General features: G+C 27.3%; 2 protein-coding genes across 6 annotated transcripts in view; both read left to right on the top strand.

The window, feature by feature from the left end:
* The first annotated feature begins 1 nt into the window (after nucleotide 1).
* LOC107455848 (cholesin) lies at nucleotides 2-8,167 on the top strand. Of its 5 annotated transcripts, none has more exons than XM_016073562.4 (5): nucleotides 108-326; nucleotides 1,364-1,753; nucleotides 3,075-3,134; nucleotides 4,057-4,186; nucleotides 8,017-8,167. In XM_016073562.4, exons 2-5 carry the CDS (start codon nucleotides 1,412-1,414, stop codon nucleotides 8,073-8,075), a joined length of 591 nt encoding a protein of 196 aa, XP_015929048.1. In that variant the 5' UTR covers nucleotides 108-326; nucleotides 1,364-1,411; the 3' UTR covers nucleotides 8,076-8,167. The 5 variants fall into 5 exon arrangements, with proteins under 5 accessions (XP_015929049.1, XP_015929048.1, XP_071039137.1 ...); XM_071183035.2 differs by having other exon boundaries at nucleotides 111-310; XM_043050927.3 differs by lacking the exon at nucleotides 8,017-8,167 and adding an exon at nucleotides 5,839-5,988 and having other exon boundaries at nucleotides 187-326.
* Nucleotides 8,168-14,030: 5,863 nt separating this feature from the next.
* The window catches only part of LOC107455850 (uncharacterized), a 65,293-nt gene continuing 58,456 nt past the window's right edge, over nucleotides 14,031-20,867 (top strand). Inside the window, exon 1 of the mRNA XM_043050922.3 lies at nucleotides 14,031-14,695. Within this exon, the coding sequence (XP_042906856.1) occupies nucleotides 14,458-14,695 (238 nt within the window). The 5' untranslated portion in view covers nucleotides 14,031-14,457. The remainder of the gene's footprint in view (nucleotides 14,696-20,867) is intronic.

Below are 20,867 nucleotides of genomic sequence, written 5' to 3'. Positions count from 1 at the left end.
TAAATGTAAAAAAATAAAAGGGTAAAATAACTTAGATTTAAAGAGTACAAGCAAATATCAAAGATCTTTTACGCAGTATTTCGACTAACCTTGAAGTGAGCAAAATTAGGCACTCAATAACGTAAATAAAGGCATGTGTGTTCCTGTGTTGGAAATTTATGTTGTAAAATAAAATAAAAATATCATTTCAAAGTGATTGAAATCAACAATAGAAATTATATCTGAACTGATTTGAAAGTTTCAAAATTAATGTACTATTTCATTAGCAGTTAATTGCTAACATATTTAAACTCAAAGTAAAATTCGAAAGGTTGTATATTAAATTAGTAAGTTTGCTACTTTTTTCTGAAACTCCTTTGATCCTTTCACTACAATTATTGTTATATTTTTCTTATTAACTTTTCAGAAAGGGTTATTTTTATTTTAAGATATTTATTCTTCTACGAATCTCATAGGAACTAAGTTTGATGATGTCTTTGCTAGTAATGAAATATATAAGGATATTTTAAATTTATTATATCTTTGTTCATGTAGCTTAAGATAATCCTTATTCTTGTATTAAATACTATAATATTCCCATTACTGCCAAATTCCGGTTAGAAATTATAATCATATATTTGTACATTTCTATTTTTCCTTATCAAAATATTGGAAATGCAAACAATTCCTTTCGTATATTTCTTTCATTAAAGCTTCTTTTGATTAATTAAAGATATGATTAGTTCTCTTTTGCACAAGTACTTTTGTCTTAGAAGAACGAAACCAGAAAGAGAAGATTAATATGAAAAAATAATATTAATATTAGAACTATGAAAGCATTATTGTTAGGAAAAGTAGAAAAATATATATCTGTTTTATTGCTGTAAACATGGCTGCTTTTGAAGCTTGCTGAAACAAAAAACTTCCATCAATTAAACAAGATTGTTTTACAAATCTTTAAAAAAAAGTTTAAATACATGTTCTTTAATTTTTTTATTTTTATTGAAAGACTGTTTTTTCAACGTTTGAGGTTTTCTGGAAATTTGTATTTCTGTGATAGTGTACTGAAGCATGTAATCTTATGACAAAAAATTTTTTATTAAACTATTAACGGAACACAATCAGTAAGCAATCTGACCTTTAGTGTATCTGTTTAAATCATTTAGATGTATTACTCGTCAAAATTCTTAGTGTTCAAATTTATTTTATTAATACACTCCCTTTGCTGCCACTAGGAAGAATTTTTTCTAACGCTACAGAAATTTTGTACTAGTTAGTAGAAAGTATGTTAAAAAGCTAATCAGCATATGAGTTTATTTTAATTTTATATTTTAACTGTTAAAAGCCTGTGTTTGTTTTCATATAATTGCTTTTAATATTTCAGGTTTGACTCCCCTGTTAATATATTTTTCTTTTTAACAAAAATTTGAAAATGAAAACTAAATCGAAAATCCACACTGACATCAAGAATTTAGTTTTGGCAAAAGCTCACCAATATACCAGGCCTGTTCAGAAAGCAGAGTCAAGTGAAGAAGAGGATGATCCTGCAGATCTTCTTCAAATTGCTGCTGAGAAAGAGAGGAAGAAAGAGAAAATGCGTTTGAAGAAGCAGCGTAAGAAAGAAGCTCGAGAAAAAAGTGTGAAAAAAGATGTTTCAGAGGCAAGAAAACTGGCAATTGACTATCTGCATTCATGGAATTCATCTAGGGAAACGTGGACTTTTAAAAAAAATCTGCAGACTTGGTTACTTAAAAATATTTTTTCTACTGAAGATGTGAGTTTGAGTAATTGTTTTCTCCTTTTTTTTCATAATTTATTAGTTATTTAATTCTATTCGCATTATCAGCCAGACCTATATATATATATATATATATATAGTCATATGGTCTTTAATATTCATATATCTAATAAACATTTGGCCTTTACTTAGCGTAATTAAAATTGTTAATATTAAAGAAACTTCTTATTAAAATAGAGTAAAATTGTATGATAACAGAATTCTTCATTGTTACTTTTCTTTTCTTTTTCAACCAAATTAATGTAAGGAACAGATAAAAAGTAATATCAATTGACAGGAATTTAATTTAACAATCATAAAATTCATTGGCTAAATTCTCTGTTTTAATTTTAGGGCTCTTTTGCATAGAAAGATTATGGCAGAAATTATTAAAATAGAGTAGGATTGCTTTATAAGGATATTCTACATTCTTAATTTTTTTTTCACTGTTAATAATATAAACAACACTTTAAAAAAATTTTACCATTGAGAGGACATCATATATAGCCATAAAAATCATTGGATTCATCAAATTCTCGTTTTTAATGTTTGGACTCTTTCACAAATAAAAATAATGGCAATACTTATATCTTTTCAATAAATGTTTAAGTATAAGGCAATGATTTATTGACACCCATTAATTGAAGTTATTTTGACCGTTATCGATAATCCCAATGAGGTTTTTTTTTTCTTTCTTTTCCTCCTGAAACTTCAAGATAATAAGTTTCTTCACTACAAATGATCAAATAACACAATTTTTGCAGAAGTTTTAATTATTATTATTATTTGTTTGCAAACCACTAATAAAAAGACTACAAAACTAAAATTTGTTTCAAATGGCAAGAAAAAATAATTCCTGAAAGCTCAGATATGGAGTAAAGCTCAATACTTGTTATGTGTGGTAATGGTTGCAATCAGTAACTTTGTTCCTGCCATACTCAGTATTTATTATTGACCAAACCTTTTGAATTTCAGGACAGTGCTTATATTTTATATAATTTCCAATTATGTGGAATACTAAAAGTTATGAGGTGTAGCTTCCCTTGTAACTTAGCATTATATGTATTGTTTTGCATTTTCTGAAGATGTTACTTATTCTAAAATTATTCTTCGCTTGAATCTCAATTTGCTGTTGTTTGTTTTTTCTTTTAAGAAAATCAAATGATATTTTTTTAAGGGAGATTATTTAAGTTTTTTTTTATTGCTTTTCGTAATTTTAAGATTTATTTTGTAAATATATTCTGTGTTAATAAGTTTCAATTTGCAGCACTTTTGAAATAACATTTTGATAATCTTATAATTCTTTCAATTTTTTCAGAATAATAAAGAACAGGGTGGAAATGCTATTTTTGTAAAAATCATGATGGTCATAAAAATGGTACCAATTCCTAATTTTAGAATATTATCGTATTAACCACATTTAATTTTAATTCTGAAAATATAAATTTTAAGTTAATCAAGTATATACAATTTTAAATGGGAATTATTCTACATGGAATAAAAATTCAGACTTAAGTTAAATGCTGATTTTATTTCCTTATATTGTGATTTTTTTTTATTAAATTGGTCAGTTAAGTTATCCCATTTTGTAATATTTTGTCAACCAACCATTAAAGTATAAAGGATCACACTATATTTCACCATTTCAAAAGTGTATTTAAGGAATAAAAAAAATATATCTGTAAAATCAATATTGTGACATTTGTTTATTATAGCTTGTTTTTGAGTTGTTAATGATACATTTCCATTTTCAATAATTTTGAGTATTGCATTTTCACTTATTATGTATTGCTACAAAACAATTTTTAATGCGGTAATGTTGTCTCAAAAGTATTATTCTGATTTAATTTTATTATATCAAGTATAATTGTATTTATAAAGCTCGACCAATTGCAATATAAAATTTCTCAATCTTTAAAAAAATAACAAAAGAAATCAAAATGAATATTTAAAAAATCATAACGGTTAAACGGTTTAATTTAGTTTAAAATTTTGTGCAGTTGTTTTGTTCTTATTTGCGCTGACCAGATAATTTAATTTTAAGTTGCTTGTCTGTTCTTGTGAGTGCTCAGGTGTAAGATATTTCTGCGTGATGTCAGACATATTCAGTCGTGTCAGTGCAAATGAGATATTAGTTTTTTTGGTTAATGTTTTATTAATTTCGTTTAATTAACGATAAAATAATCTTCTTTTACGCAAACGACTAAGAATTATTTTGATCCATTCATCAATTTTTTTTTATTTTTAAATGTGATATAATTTAGGGTTTATATTTTGTTTATTATTTGTATGCATTATAGATTGAGGAAAAGGATTTTGAAATACTACTGAATTATGTTATTGATTTGAAAGGACAAGCTAGATCTAGACTAAGTGATGAATGTGAAAATGTTATAAAATCATTTGAAGAAAAGACTGAAGAAGATATGAGTAAGCAAATTTCTTTATAAGATTTAAAAAGAATGTTGTATACTTAATTTACAAGTTAAAATTGTTTTTATTTGTAATTTTTGAAATAAGATAGGTATGAATTAGTACTTGAAGTCAACATCCGTCTTTTATTTATTCTGAAAGTTAAAATAATTTCTAACAAAAATTTTTTGATTAATCTATCGATTTATTGTAGAAATTTAAATAGAAATATTCAATTATTTAGCCAGCATTGTCGGGATGTATATTTCAATTTGTATTTTTCTGGATGTGTTTTTCAAATCAATTGTTACAATTTCTATTTCCAGTTCAGCTTATTCCATGATTTTCTGCATTATTTATCTATAAATTATTTATATTTTGCTTGCATATTTGATTTTTTTTCCAGACTTTGGTCATTCTATAGCATTCAGAATAAATTAAAACTGTGTGTGTGTATATATATACACACACACACACTATATAGCACAATATACGTATCACAATAAAGCACAATATAGACAAAAAGGATAAAAAGAAAATTAGTAAGTTTTATTTATTGTGCATGAGCTATAAGTATATAGAACTCATAAAATATGTTAAAAAAACTATATGTATTTGACTTTTATGTCTATATGTTTAAAATTGCATTAATCTTTTTCTTTCTTAAAATATAAAATTATAGCTGGATTGGTAACGATAAGGTATAACGCTGAACTTAATTTGCTTATAATTTGTAACCATTAATCTAAACTTTTATTATACTTTAATTCTTTATCAAAAATTCATCTGTTTCGTATAACTTAAATGTAATATTTTAGAAAAAATTTTAAAAAATAATGTGGAAAAGATGTGTCAAAGTCATTTTAGTAAAATAAAAAAGAATTTCAAAATGGAAAAGATCGGGTCAGAGTTTTTTCAGTGTTTTGTGACAGTGTATAAGTAAATATTTATTTTATTAACCTAATATGTTTGAATTTTGTGTAATACTAATGTTGAATTGAACAAGATTCTGTAGTGTAAATTTTGCAGTGCAATAGCAAATTGTTTAAAAATCATCAGCTCCTTTCAAAGTATTTTTAAGTGAACATGTTTTTAAACATCATTTTTGCATACAGTGCCCACCATCTATTAAAACCGTGTTATTCATAATTGATTTTATAAAGCAGCTGATTTTACAAACTGGAATATATACACTTAGGAAAAATATTTAAATTTTACAAATACACTAAAAGGTTAACTGATTATAATATTTTTATTTTATTTCAACTGAATTTACATTTGACATTTTAATTACACAAGAGCTATAATTTTTAATTTACAAAAGGATTTTCTTACTTATCAAACTTTGAGATTAAAGATTCAATATGGTTTAAAAGTTTTTAAACATTAATTATTTTGTTTGTTTGCTATAAAGTTTATTTTAAAATATTAACCGTTTTTCAGATATCTGTTGAAAATAATCTTACCTTAATTGATTATTGAATTTTTGAGTGTGTGATTGACATTGAATGATGTCAATGATGAAACCATTCCATAATTTTTCTCATATAAATAGTTTTCATTTGGAATCTTTTACACTCCTTCTCTGTAGTACTTTTTAAATCTCACTCAATTTCTCTTTGAACTGTAACTGTAATCCACATCTGTAACTTGGTTGTTTTTGTTCTTAGAAAGAAGAAAATGTGTTATTGATGTGCTACATATCTTTCAAGACTTGAGAAACTAGAAAGTTCTAATGAATTAAATAAAAATGAAAAATTAAAAAAAAAACACATTCCTAGCAGTAATGTACAGAAGCAGAATAGTAATGATACTATTCTTGTAAATTTGATTTTTATAAGTGGCTGATTTTAAAATCCCGTGATTTTTTTTTACAATTTTACATGTACACGGCTGCCATTGGCGACTAAAAAGGCTACTAAAGCGACTATTTTCAAGCAATAGCAACTAGGGCGTCTATTATCGTAGAAATATGAGTAAAAACAACTAATTTGCAATGAGTTGCGTAAAATTGGCGACTTTTTTAAGCCAATTAGCGACTAAAATTAAGAATAACTTGAGTTTCCCTCTTTCCCCCTCTTTTTTTCCCCCGCGCGTTTTCGTTTTATCCAAACTTTATTCTTCCTCACTGATGTCAAAAGCAAGACAGACATGTTTATCCAATCAGACTAATGGAATTCACACTGCGTGAATGCTCCTCCTGCTCATGTAATATCTCTGAGGATTACGTTCCCCCCCCCCCCCCTCTTTTAATTTGAACGAAGTAGCAAAATTAAAAAAAAAAAATTTCTTTAATTACACAAAATGGGTAGTTAATTTTTTTAGAGCTATTTACAATAGAAAAAAGGTAATGGTGATATTCGTTTTATCGAATTCTGATCGTAATTTTTTTAATAAGCTTTAAATTTGTAAATGCTTCAGTTAGGAAAAGTAAACAAAATAAAAACTTGATAGATGAATTAAATTGATTGCAATATTTCTATTTCTTTTCTTCAAATGTCTAAACTAAGCAGCTGCAAATTAGAGCGGAGAATGGAAATTCGAGTTTCAAATTCACCTGTTCTGTAGCAGATAAAAATAAAATTCCCTGTTTTTATGCTTAGTGTGACAGAATAAGGGTCCACAAGTAATTAAAATTTTGGATCGGTTTGTTTTGATGTTCGGTTCGATTTGGAATGTTGAAGTTTGCAGGTACCGCAGACGTCATATTTTCCTTACTTTTTCTATTATTTCTACACTCTTCCTCCCCCCCTGTTATATCCTTTTTTTTTTTTTTAAATCCTCTCATTTCTGCTATTCTTCTTTTAAAATGCATAGTGATAGCCAAAAAAGCGAAATAATGACTCAAGGTCAAGTATTGCAACTGTACTTGTTTTTCAATTCATTCATTTTGAATGGGGGTGTGAGGAGCAGAACGCGGTAGAACATGAATTCTTATTAGTACGTCAGCTTCTGTGTCTGCTTGCCAATTCATGTTTAACTCATGAAGCTGCTGAAAAATTATGAGTAACAGAGAGAGAACATGAAATTGAATCGGTTAGAATTGATAAACTTGTTCATAAAAGGAAAACAAATTTAATTGATATCTATACTAAAAACCCCAAGAAAATGTTAAAAAAATAATAAATTTTACATTTTATACAACATTGTGTGTTTTTTCCCACTTCATTTTCAATCATAAAATTCTTAATTTTAATTTATTTGTACCTATATAATAATTTTCCTTTCATATTATTGTTGAAAATTATTTAAGTACTTTCAGAATGCAGATTTTGTTTATTTTACATTAAATTTTTATTTTATAGTAAGGTTAAAAAAATTTATATATGAAAGTAAAGGTGATTTCTACTTCATTTTTTATAATGCCTAAAATCTTTAGTCTCTAGCTTTTTTTTAAATATTTTTTTTTAATTACAACTATTGTTTCTTATATGATATCTGAAGCCTTATGCCTCATAAAGAATAAAACCAAAAATAGATATTTTTAAAATGTTCAAAAATTTTGGAAGTTTTCTACAGCAGTTCCTTCAGCATTCTATATATTGTTGGTAAATCCACAAATAAACGTACATTTTTTTATAAAATATGAGTATCTAACTGCATAATATTTGAATTTTATACTTTTATAGCACAAATAATTAAAATTATGTTAGAGGAGGATATGATGTTGGCACCTATTTTATATATCTTGGAGACTATTTAGGAGACTTTTTTTCATATATGATGCAACTAAAGCTACTATTATTCTTGTTTTCATCCAATGGCAGCCCTGCATGTACTGTTTGTAATTTCAATCATATAAACATGTAGAGGTCATTAATATTATTTATGGTTTTTATTTTTTAAAGGTGATGAAGACTTGGTCAAGTTTGAAAGAGCTAGAAATATGTTGCAAATATTGGTGTAACTGATTTTATTAATATGTTTTGTGTAAATATTGTTAAGAATGTTACCAAGTAATAGTCTTATTAAAAACTGTTGCTTTTTTAAAAGAAAAAATTTCTTATCAATTATGTGTGTATTTCTTTTGTCCTTAAAATAAGAAGAAAAAAACTGTTAACATTTTTTACACATGAACTAATAGCTCTTATATAGTTTCATTGCTGTGGTATGCGAAAATTTATTGTAAAAAGCTCTTTTTTAAATTTCTCTTAAATAATTCATTAGTAAGGCCTAGATTTTGATGAGATTTACGCTACTAACTGTTTTAGGGCATTTTTTTTTCTGGTAGGAGTTTATGTAAAATTTTATCTTTTAATTTTTCCTTTTGCAACTGAAATCTGACTACATAATAATTAGGACGGAACCTTTGGTAATGTAATTTTTTACTTTCATCAATAAACATAAAAAATAAAGAAAATTACTTACTGCAGATTAAGTTATAGTATTATTATGACCATTTAAAAAATGATCATAACATTACTGAAACAATGTGATTATATAAGATTATTAAGAAAAATAATATCTTATATTAATACAATAATATTTGATGATTTTATTTAAAAAAATATATATTCTTTATCTTATTTCTTTTACCATGATTACTACTAAATTGTGTCTAATTCAAACTAGTCTTAATGCTGAATGTTTCCTGATGTTTTACCCTGTCAAATATTGAAAATAGAATGGCTACTCTCTGTGAAAACTGAAAAAAACCCAGAATTCTTATGGAAAGTCTCAATCAATTCATAGAGTATTAGACACACACACACAAATTCACCATAAATATGTTTCCATATATTATTAGACATTAAAACTGTTTTATTTTTTATGAAATGTATCCAATGATTTAATGATTTTTTTTCTTTTATCATGAGTGCTATTTTAGTAAATAATTTTATGTAATAATTATGTTTTACTTTCCAATTGCAAGCATTTTATTTTTGATTAAATTAAATTTCTTACCCATTATCAATTGTTTTAAAAAATAATTATTATTCAGAGCTTTTAATTAAAATAATAATGAATGTATTAAAATTTTTTTTATTTTGACGTCATAAAAAAATTAAGGTATGAAATAATGATCATTATCATATTGAAATAATTCTAAGGTTAAAAAAAAAAAAATTTATCTGCATGTTGTTTTCTAATACATGTATTTCTGCAGGAATTTCTTTCTTGCCATAATTCTCTTGTTTTCTTTTGATTATAGCATTTACAGACATTTCTTTACTTTAACTGTAGTATTACCCATTAATAAATTTAAAGGTGCTTATAAAGATTTAAGTCTGTATTGAAAAAAAAAATTAAGACTATTTAATGCACTTTTTATTTAAAAAAAAATAATTTAATAGGGCATTTATATAATTTTGTGTCAAATTCTGAATCAGCAACTAATTTCCTTATTTTCAATGTCCAACAAGTTTTCATATTCAGTAAAAAATTCTTAATTTTTTTCAAATATCAGATACTATTGATGTAGGCGAACATTAAATTTTTAATTACTAGCTTTCTAAGGATTTCGCCCCATTACACTTGCATAATGATATTTTATAGATAAAGTCAATCAGGGAAAAATTGGAAAATACAGGGAGTATAAAAATCACCTAAAATAAGAGAAAAATTTTTAATTTTTTTTTTTTTTTTTTTTTTTTTTTTTTTTTTTTTTTTTTTTTAGAAACTGGAAAAATACAGAGAATTTTGTTTCTTATTGTCTTTTAAAAAATGATAACCACTCAAAGCGCGATCTTTGGGATATTTAAGAATGATATTTCCACTCTATTAAACTAGTTCATTTACTATAGCATTATTTGTTTTAAGTGTGTTCCCTTTTTTCTCTTAAGTTTTTCCAACAATTAAAACTAATAAATATAGTTAGCCCAATACAACTCATACAAGAGCATTGATTGTGTTTTTTCTTTTAATATATTGTGTATAATATGTAAAGGGAATTTTTTCTCCAGATTTGAGTGACAACTCTATCAATGCATGTTGTTAAGAAATTATCTTAGCACAAATCACTCAAAAACAAAGATTGATTAATTCCTAAAATTAATTTTTAAGACATTCTTTTGGATGGTAGGTAAGAAGATAAGTAGGATTTTAAAAACTTCTACTGTAAGAAAATGACCATTATCTTGTACATCTGTACTTATTTTATCCGTCGTTGAACAGCCGACCCAATTTTGGGTTTATGGCTACTAATGTTCAACTCCGTAGCCTTGTAATTTTGAACCAATCCAGAAGTCAAGGAAACTCCTAGAACAGTTTCCCCAGAGGTATTGATTTGTTACGGGAACATGGAGGACTTTGCGACTCGACAGATTTAACGTGCATTAGTCGCCATTTACTACACGGGGAATCTTCGACCGGCGGGGATCGAACCCACGAACTCTTTGTCATGGGCTAAGTGCCCTACCAACCAGGCTATCCCAGCCTGAGCATTTGTACTTATAAATAACCGATTTTATAAATTCTGTGAATATAATTAGTTGAAATAAACTGTATGACAAACGAATGAAAACATAACTCCCCATCGCACTCTAACCTTTACTGTTACCCATATTTATATAAATAAAGAGTTTCATAGGTATTTTTTTGTTAGTGTTTCTGAAGTTATCAACAGATGGCAGCACAAATCATAGGTGGTACAACAGCTTTCCATCAACATTTTAGTAGTGGTAAGGGTCACGGACGTAGCTATAGCTTTTACAAGGTGGGGGTCGAGAATTTCCATTACATATATATATATAATATAAGCTACTAATATTTCAGTAATCATACAGGTGTGTAAAATATTTGTTTATTGCAAGGAAAACAATGATCAAAGAGCATAGAAAAATGTTAATTGCTTAAAGTAATACATTTAATCTTTTGCGCCTTGTTGATAACTTATTTACAATTTCGTCGGAACTTTCTTGATGAAACTTTCGTTTCTTTCGCTCAATGAAACATGCAAAGCCAGGGATAGGGATTCTTCAGCTTTTGTAAGGTGCAAACAAAATTTTTTCGCCACATATTTTTTAAATTTTTTTTTTTGGCAAGACGTATATTATAATAAGTTCTGTGCGATATTTGGAAATATGGATATTAAAAAAAACTCAAGCTAAGGGGGGGGGTCCGGACCCCATGGACACCCCCCTTTTACGCCCGTGGTAAGGGTATTTACCACCGTAACCTGTTCGCGATTCAAAATTCTTTCTCTTTTCATCATGCTAATTTTCATTAAATTTTTTGAATGTAAATGCAATAAATTACCAATTTTTCCTGAACATAAGCTGTTCTTTGAATTAAGAGGCCGTTTCTCTACCTAACGGAATCAGCGTCGAATGAGTGCAGACATGAAGGAAAAATTCTAAATATGGTTTTATTTTAATTGTCTATATTTTCGCAAATAAACTGTCCACAGCAGAATCTTTTGATGCATGTAGAATGCAAGGCCATCAACCAATCACAATTTGAGAAATAAATTTTTTATGCCAATAAAATTCTGCAATCCACGGATTTTGATAGGTAGTTAAATAGTAGAAAGTTGCCCGTTTTTTGATAAGAATCTTTTAGATATTTTTTTAGGCAATTAACGTTAAAAGACTTTTTTAGTGTCGCCACGGTTTTTGATAGGTAGTTAAATAGTAGAAACTTGCCTGTTTTTTTATAAGAATCTTATAGTTTTTTTTTTTTTTATGCAATTAACGTTAAAAGACCTTTTTTAGTGTCGCCACGGTTTTTGATAGGTAGTTAAATAGTAGAAAGTTGCCTGTCTTTTGATAAGAATCTTTTAGATATGTTTTTATGCAATTAACGTTAAAAGACTTTTTTTAGTGTCGCCACGGTTTTTGATAGGTAGTTAAATAGTAGAAAGTTGCCCGTTTTTTGATAAGAATCTTATAGTTATTTTTTTATGCAATTAACGTTAAAAGACTTTTTTAGTGTCGCCACGGTTTTTGATAGATAGTTAAATAGTAGAAAGTTGCCCGTTTTTTTATAAGAATCTTATAGTTATTTTTTTATGCAATTAACGTTAAAAGAATTTTTTGGTTTCACCCAAATCGGTTATCATGAATTTAAACTGTAATAAATCTAGATTTAAAAAAATTTAAGGGGTCTCCGTACCCAAAATATCGAGAGAAAAAATTGATTGCTTACATTAAAACTTCGAACTATTTCAAATGCACTGAAAAAAAACATCTCTCTATCTAAATTTTTAAAAAAGTTATGAATGATTTTGGAATGCCCTAAAAATAAATAACTTGCTCAGCAGACAGAATTTAAAGTGCTTTTTCTCACCGATGATAATTTTGTGTTTCAATCTTAATTAAATACCTAATGAATTTTTTTTATTACACTTATGTAAACTGTGCGTGGAAAAAACCTTTTATGAGGTATTACAATTTTTACAGCATGTTATATATACCTAACAGGAATTTTTAACCTTTTTTTTCTGCTTTTTTACAAAATAATCTATTCAAAATATTCTAATCGATATATTTATAAATGAATACACAAAATTGTTAAGATGAATATTTTAAGCACTAAGAAAAAAAAATTTTTTTTTGAAAATATGTTAAAATAAAAAAGCTTTAAGGATTTAAAAATTTTGAATTTTTTCAATAATTAAAAAAAATAATAAACAGTTTAATTATTTTTTGAAGATAAATTATTGATTATAAGTTAAATGAGCATGTAAAGCATTCACAAAATGAATGATTAAACCTCTATTTAAAAATTTTTTTTGCAGGGGTACTATGAATCCTTAAATGTTGAGAAGTGTGTAGTTTTAAATGACTTACTCAAATGATGACTCTATGACTTTTATTCCTTTTTATTTCTGGGGAAAATTTTTTTAAAAATTATCAAGCTCATTTTTTCATTGTCTAATAAAGCGATCCTCTTATTTACTACCTTATTTCAAAGGTATTGTGCTATCTTATATTACAATATAATCAAAAATTTGTTAAATACGAAAAAAAAGTGCTTTACAGGAGACCTCGGTTGACGTTATTTTAGCTTCAATGCATTTACTGTTCTTTTTTTTCAGACCAAAATCTGTTCATTTGTTCTGTTCATTAAGATAAATTTAATATTTGTTTAAAAAGAATTTTACATTTCATTCCATTAAAAAATTTTAAAAAAAATATTGTCATATACTTGAGAATGTTTCACTAAAGTTCTCTCAGACGACAATATTTAATTCTGAATAGACTTACTAGTTTTCTTCCCCCCCCCCCCGGACCAAAATATGTTTCTTTTTATTTGGTTTTTTTTTTCGTTTGTTGTATACAGACATTGTTAATTTAATCTTATTTATAGATGTCCCATTATTTTTTTAATTCTCTATTTCGGTACAATAAAAAATAAAAGAAATACTGTCATATATTCTAATATTTACTGCCTTCTGAGAATGTTTCACAAAAAATCTCACTGTTAATATTATTTCAGTTTCACTATAGTTACGTGTTTTTTTTTTTTTTTTTTCAATCAACTTTTTTCCAATAAATTTTATTCCTTTTTTTAAAATCTCGTTTAAATTTATTTAGGATAATATTAATTTGATTTTATTAATAATTTTTTAAAAAAAAATTAGCTACGATGTAAAATTAAATGTGCTGTAAATAACATTGTTTAAGATTATTGCAATTACTAATCAATAACTACGAATGGAACCTTTTTTTTGAATAACATTACTGAACAATAAATTATAAATTTATTTCTTGAGTAATGAAGGAAATTGGATTTCTGATTTGTGTTTCATTGGACTATATTTAATGAATCAGTATGGGCAAGTAAATATTATATGTATTCTTAATAAAAAAAAAATATTTTCTGTATGATTTTAGAACATCTTCACAACCGGTTCCATAGCGTCTACGTGTAATGAAACAGATTCTTAGCTTACGCAGGAATCAAATATTTTGCCAAAGGCGAAGAAAACGAGATCTGGTATCTTAAGAGAAGCCAGAATCTACCTGTTCGCGTCACAAACGAAGAGGCAGGTATTCGTTCAACCGCAGCTGCTGTGACGTATTCAACGTAAACTTCACAATCCGAATAACCCTCAGTTTCAGATCTTACGAGCACCTTGGCGGATGTAGACGGACGCGAACCGAAACACAATGATTCATCACACAATAGACTATTCCTTTTCGACGTCTATGTGATTATAAACAAACGATTTATTTATAGCAGACGATTTTCATTCTTGATTTGTGAAATATTCGAATTCAAAAATTTTTTTGATATAAGTTTATTAATTCGTTAGAATATTTGGATTCAAATTGTGTGAAATTTTGAGTGTTCCTGCCTCCCATCATAAATATCGTTTGTATAATTATTTTTGTTTGTGTATAATTATGGCTTGCTCTGCAGTGACTTTGTCTTTTGCCACAATCACAGCTGTTGTTGCTGTGGCTTGCTTGGCTATAGCATTCGGCACTGATAATTGGTACGAAATTCGAGTGAATCGGACTTATATCGAAGAAAAAGAACCTGTTTCCTCTCAGAAAGAATTTGATGAAGATGTCAGGTATTTTAGCAGGGATGTTGGCCTTTTTAGAATATGCTTCCCAGATGCCGAAAAACCTAAAAAGGGTAAGAACTATTTAATTATATCGAATGTTGCTGTTTTAATCATCAACCTTTTAATCTTTCTGTTAATAAGTTTAGAAAAGCTTATGTTTATTCAGAACAATGTATCGTTGCTTATATAAAATCATGTATTTTGTCAAACTTTTTAATTAATTTAAACTTTAATTTTTCGGCTTGTTTGAATTTCGCTTTATTTTCCCGAATAAAGCATGAAAAAAAGATTTGGATAGAGTTGTAGTCAACTGTGTGTAGATTATTATAATATTTTGCATAAAGAATGTAAAAGTTATAATTACATAGATAATTGTAAAGAATTGTAAATTTGAAAAGAAAGTTAATTCATAGTTAATTGTAAAGAAAGATTCTCTAATATTTAATTCATTACGCTTTTGGTGTGTCTTAATTGGCTCTTTACTTAGTTATGTGTCTAAGGCTTGGCTCTTCAAGTTAAGGCTCTATTTATTATCTTTTAGTGCAATATCCATCATCTTTTTTCCCCCCTTTAAAAGTTCTCGAATTTTCTGTCACATATTGTAAGATGTTGCTGTTTGCATGTATCTTTTAAATTCAACAAATCCGAATGTTTATTTATTTTATTTTTTTTTAAATTTTGACGTCGTGATTGATACTTGAAATTGTTGCTGAAAAAATATGTAACCTTGAATTTGATTTTTCTTTTAAAAAATCAATTAATTAAAGAAATCAATTTTAAGTTAAAAGCTTAGTAAAAATGAATTCGGAATTAAAACATATTTTTATGTTGAGAAATTTTTATTTATTTTTTATTTTAAGCAGAAATGAAAAAAAAAAAAAAATTCCAAGAAAGGATAGAATTTATAAAGTGTAAAGCTTTATTATTGTTTTTCGTTCCCCCTACCTTGTTTTTCCCCCTACTTCAAATTTGAATAAAATTGTTATAAGTAGAAAAAAAAGCTATTGTTTTGTAGAATAATCAAATTCTAGAATAAACAATTATTGTGAAGTATTAAGTATCACACATTTTAAAGTTTTCTTTTTTCATGTATTTATTATGAAATATTTTTGTTACGATTTCTTATTAACACTCTAAAAATGAGGAAAACGAAATTGAACAAAAAAGCTGTCGGAAATAAAATTATACTAAAAATTAATTTTTTTAAATTTAAATTGCTGAAACTGCTTTAAATGCGTATTTTTTTTATATATATATAAAATGAAGATGGAAATCTAGATTGTAAAAACACTGTCACATAAGCAAACATATAATCGTTTCGTGCGGTATTATTTTTACTGGACCCAAACAATAATAATGAAATAATGTAACGTTATGGCAGACATACGATCGTTTCGGTACTACAAACGTACTATTGTGTTTGATCTAGTACATATAGAACCGAAACGATCGAATGTCAATATATATTACATTATTTGTGCTTATTTTAAAAGATGTTTTAACTTTATTTAAATTAACCTTACCTATTCTTACAAGGAAAAATATCTTTTTTTTTCAAACATATACAGATATATTAAGTTACCATCTAGCTAATTGAAGTAGTTTCTAAACTTTTCAAATGAAAAGTACGTTATGGCAAAGTGACAAGCTACGAAAAAAGAAAGAAAGAAAAAAAAAACCAGTGAAAAGTTTATAATATAGCCACAACTATGTTACAACTCTTGTGGCAAGCTACAAGAGAGAGTAAAAAATATTTATTATTCTTTAAAGATTAAAAATAGAAAATATGGATTTATCTCAAACTCGGAACAAACTTTAATTGTTTTATATTTTGGTATTTCTCTTGAGCCATCACCAAAAATTTAGCTACAAAAAGTTAAGTGAATTTGGGGAAAAATTATTTTGAAAAAAAATTTGCAACTAAAATTAATTTTTCCCGCGAATCGAGAATTCGTGACATTTCATTGTTTAACAATAGGCTCTCCAAATATGCATTTGCAGTTAGTTCTTTTTTTTGTTTATTTAAAAAAAAAGATACATTAAAGGGGGATTACATCTTATATATTTTCTTTTCCCTCTCGAACTATTTTCACCTCAGTCATGTGCATCTAAGAATTAATTCTCAAGAATTAATTCTCTTTTATTCATCTGCGTTCTTATAATTCTGACCTTGACTGGGACGGCTAAGGTCACGCATGGGCTGACGGGCACACTCACACATATTGATGCAGGTGAATACACATCCTCCTCAATACCATACTTTTGGTTTTTGTTCTAAAATAAGTTTTTCAGAAAATCGTTTCGAATTTTTATATAGATATTGCATCATCAATACGGAACTGAATTAGAAAGTTGGTTATTTTTCTCTTCCCGACGGTTATTATGACAAACAATAGGAATGAAACTGGAAGGAATTTATAATTTTTTAAATTTCTTATTTAATTAAATTATCGCTAGTGTGAACGTTGTTGTTTTGAAGATTCTTTCATTTTCTTTGTGTTCCGACGGAACTCAACTTTCGAAGGGGCGTTGAAGGTTAGGCAAAATTCTAAATATGCTTTTAATCCTTTTATCATTTAATTTTCACAAATTGATGTTGGATATTTACTCTATTAGGCAATATTTTTTGATACATGTAAAATGCATGACCGTTATCCAATCAGAATTTGAGCATAAAGCTTGCGGCATTTGAAATTTTCTATTAATTTTTCATGACAAAATTATGCCAACATAATTCTGCAATCAACAGTTTTTGAAAGGTAGTCCAATTGTATACAGTTGCCTTTTTTTAGATTAGTATCTTCTTTTCTACGCAATTAACGCTAAAAGAATCGGTTTTCATCTTAATTGGTTTTCATCAGTTAAAACTGTAATAAAGTGAGATTTTAAAAATTCCAAAAACTGAGAAACGCGTAGTTGTAAATGACTTACTCAAAACTACAAATAGCATAATTCTTGCTTTAAAGTTGTGTGGAAATATTCATAGAAGTTTTAAAAATTATCAAACGCTATTTCTCCTTTTCTAATGAGTAGACCCCTTTATTTTCTAGTTTTATATATATATATATATATATATATATATATATATATATATATATATATATATATATATATATATATATATATATATATATATATATATATATATATATATATATATATATCAACGAAACAATTTAAAGAATTTAACCTAAAATCCAAGATGGCGAGAGAAGAGGCTTATCGCTATAATGGAGGAGGGAGTGTCGGTGATCGAAATGACAGACTGTAATTCTAACTCCAGATTTTTTCGAATCCATTTCGTGGGGGCACGGATAGCCTGGCTGGTAGGTCACTGAGCCCATGTTCAAGAGGTTGTGGGTTCGATCCCCTCCGGCCGAAGACTCCCCGTGTAGTAAATGGTGACTGATGCACGTTAAATCTGTCGAGTCGCAAAGTCTTCCAGGTTCCCATAACAAATCAATACTTCTGGGAGTACTGATCCAGAAGTTTCCTTGTCTTCTGGATTGGTTCAAAATTACAAGGCTACGGAGTTGAACATCAGTAGTCGTAAACGCAAAAATTTGGGTCTGCTGTTCAATGACGGTAATATTAAAAATAAGAGAAAAGAAAAGAAATTTTGACTTGGAGCCGCGATGGCTCAGGGGATAGAGTGTTCGCCTTCCAATGAGGTGAACCGGGTTCGAATCCCAGCGATGCTGCTCAATACGAATTTCGCATCCGGCTTGCACCGACCACAGTGCGGACGTAAAATATTCTCAGTGATAGACGGATCATGGTTTAGAGTCTGTTTGCTGTCAGGTTAACCGTAGAAGGCTTTCATCTCCATGTAACGCAAATGCGAGTTCCATCAAACAGTCTATCCCGAAAAGTAAAATTTCTCCCAATACCTGATCCTGGAGTTCCCTTGTCATCTGGATTGGATTCAAAATTTCAAGGCTACGGAGTTGAACATTAGTAGTCGTAAACCCAAAAAAATTGGGTTGACTGATCAACGACGGTTATAAAATAAAAAATAGAATAAAATCTCTACTTTGATTTTAAACTTGTTCAAAATTTAAAAAAAAAAAAACATTTGTATTTTATATAAACATTCATTGAAAATGTGTGAAATCATTATAAGAAAAGTGCTTGACATCAATATCTCAGATGCACATTCGTACATAAACATATAAATATCTTATTACAAGAAAATATCTTGTAAATATTCATGAATTAGGAAACTTTTACAATCGATACATTACGCTTATTTGCATATATTTTTTCAATTTAATTTTCCTCTAAGCTGAACAAATTTTTTTTTTAACTTATGATTCAAAAGATAAATTATTATTAATTTATTTATTAATATAATAAGTTATTTAAATCAACTATTTATTCAGTCAATAATAAGCTCAATGACGTTCAAATGTGATAAATTAAGTTTGTAAAAAGCTATAATAATTTAAATAATTGCCATAATTTTCATATGAGAATTTTTTTTCTTCACATCATTGCAATATTTGTCTAAAAGTCGTAAAAAAGTTTTCGACACAAATTCCAACAAAATTTCTTCTCCTCATCAACTCTGGATAAAATAATTTTTTTTTTTTTTTTGATAATTGGCTAGGTATTAAATATCAAAACAGTGTTAAAATTTACATGCTGTAATATTTTCGTAATTGAGGCCTTTAAAATTTTCCAGGCGTGAAAAAGCTATACAAAACGCTAGTTTCTGAAGATTGATGGATTTTTTAGTTTATTTCATTGACAGGGGTGCGTATCATTATTAAAAAGTGATTATAGGTGCTTATTTTGATGACATCGCTTATTTTTGATTAACGTTTTTTAAAAGCACTTAAAGGTGCTTTTTTCGGGGTTTTTAAAAAGTGCTTAACTTGAAACGAGATTTTTTTCTTACCGTGTCGATTGTGGTCATAAATTATAAAAAAATGCATGATTTTCACCATTTTCTCTGCAATATTTATCAGAAACTGATTATTTTATCATGATTATGTAAAGTTTTTGAAAATGTGTTTGAGTTAAGTTAATGCTTAATTAAGAACTTTAAACGATGGAGAAAAAAATTTTTTATTACTGCACAGATCCTAATTATGATTTTTTGTTTTGTTTTTTGGATAGTGATTAAAAGTGATTTTTGAATGCCTAAAAAGTACTTAGAAGGTGTTTATTTGTTGAAGAATCTGGCTTTTTTTGGACAGTATATATATTCATTAAAAATAATTTTTGAATGCTTAAAAAGTACTTAGAAGGTGCTTATTTTTGTTGAAGAATCTGGCTACCCACTATGATTTTTTTTCTTTTTATCTAATTTTAAAGTGTTAAATCTTTATGCATTGTTCGTTACCGCTACGTATAAACTTAATCAGTTTTATATTACATATTTTGCTCACTGAATTGGCCAAAAATAAACCATTCGTTATAGCAGCTCACACTACAAACATTAAGTGAAATTCTGAAAAGTAATCCACGTCCCGCTAAAGTTTTAAGATATTTCAGGACAAAAGGAAGCTTATTTTGGGATGTGCGATAGCTTACTTACCTAAGTACTGGACAAAGAATCACATTAAAAATATTTGCACTTTGCAATAATTGTACTCTGATTAACTTACGATTTAATGATTGGATTTTCGCCTACTAAGATGTAATTGTAATGGTTCGGGGAAAAAAGATGTTAAATTTAATAATTAATACAGATGATATTTTAAGTACGGAAATTAATACGCTTAAATCTACTAAATAAATTTACCTTTACAGTTTATAAACGCCTTTTTCACTGGAAATCACCGTTTTAAAGACCGTATCATGTATTACATGTAAACATTTGAACGTAACGTTTTTTTTAAATATCACTTAATACTAGAAAAAAATTAAATCTGTTCTCTTACATCAGGGGTGTCAAACTCGCGGCCCGAGATGAACATTTTTGCGGCCCAGTCAATATATCCGACGCAGAGTAAAAATAAAATAGAAATGTGAATTAGAAAGGAAACTAGCATATGAAATTAAAATATACTTTATTTATAAACTATACGAATCATTTTAAATTGTATGAGCGAAAATGTAAAATTATAATTGGTTTGCGGCACCTGCCATTCCATCGTATCAAAAATACGCAGAAAAAATTTCAAATCTTAAAGCAGAATTTGAAATAACGTTTAAAAATTTTAATTCTTTGGAAGACAAATTTTGTTTGTTTTCTTCGATTTTCTCAATAAATATAGACTCAGTACCCAGTAATAT

This window comes from Parasteatoda tepidariorum, chromosome 7, assembly GCF_982258835.1.
Source record: "Parasteatoda tepidariorum strain Cologne lab strain chromosome 7, Ptep-v5.0, whole genome shotgun sequence".
In the NCBI taxonomy this organism is placed as follows: domain Eukaryota; kingdom Metazoa; phylum Arthropoda; class Arachnida; order Araneae; family Theridiidae; genus Parasteatoda; species Parasteatoda tepidariorum.
Note: the sequence above shows the minus strand (reverse complement) of the source record. Positions and strands in the feature narration are given on the sequence as shown.

Bases quoted from the DNA above. Each gene is read 5' to 3' on its own strand.
- LOC107455848 (XM_016073562.4), top strand. From the start codon at position 1,412: ATGAAAACTAAATCGAAAATCCACACTGACATCAAGAATTTAGTTTTG. The intron at 1,754-3,074 runs GTGAGTTTGAGT...CAATTTTTTCAG, and splicing joins ATATTTTTTCTACTGAAGAT to AATAATAAAGAACAGGGTGG. The intron at 4,187-8,016 runs GTAAGCAAATTT...TATTTTTTAAAG, and splicing joins AAAGACTGAAGAAGATATGA to GTGATGAAGACTTGGTCAAG.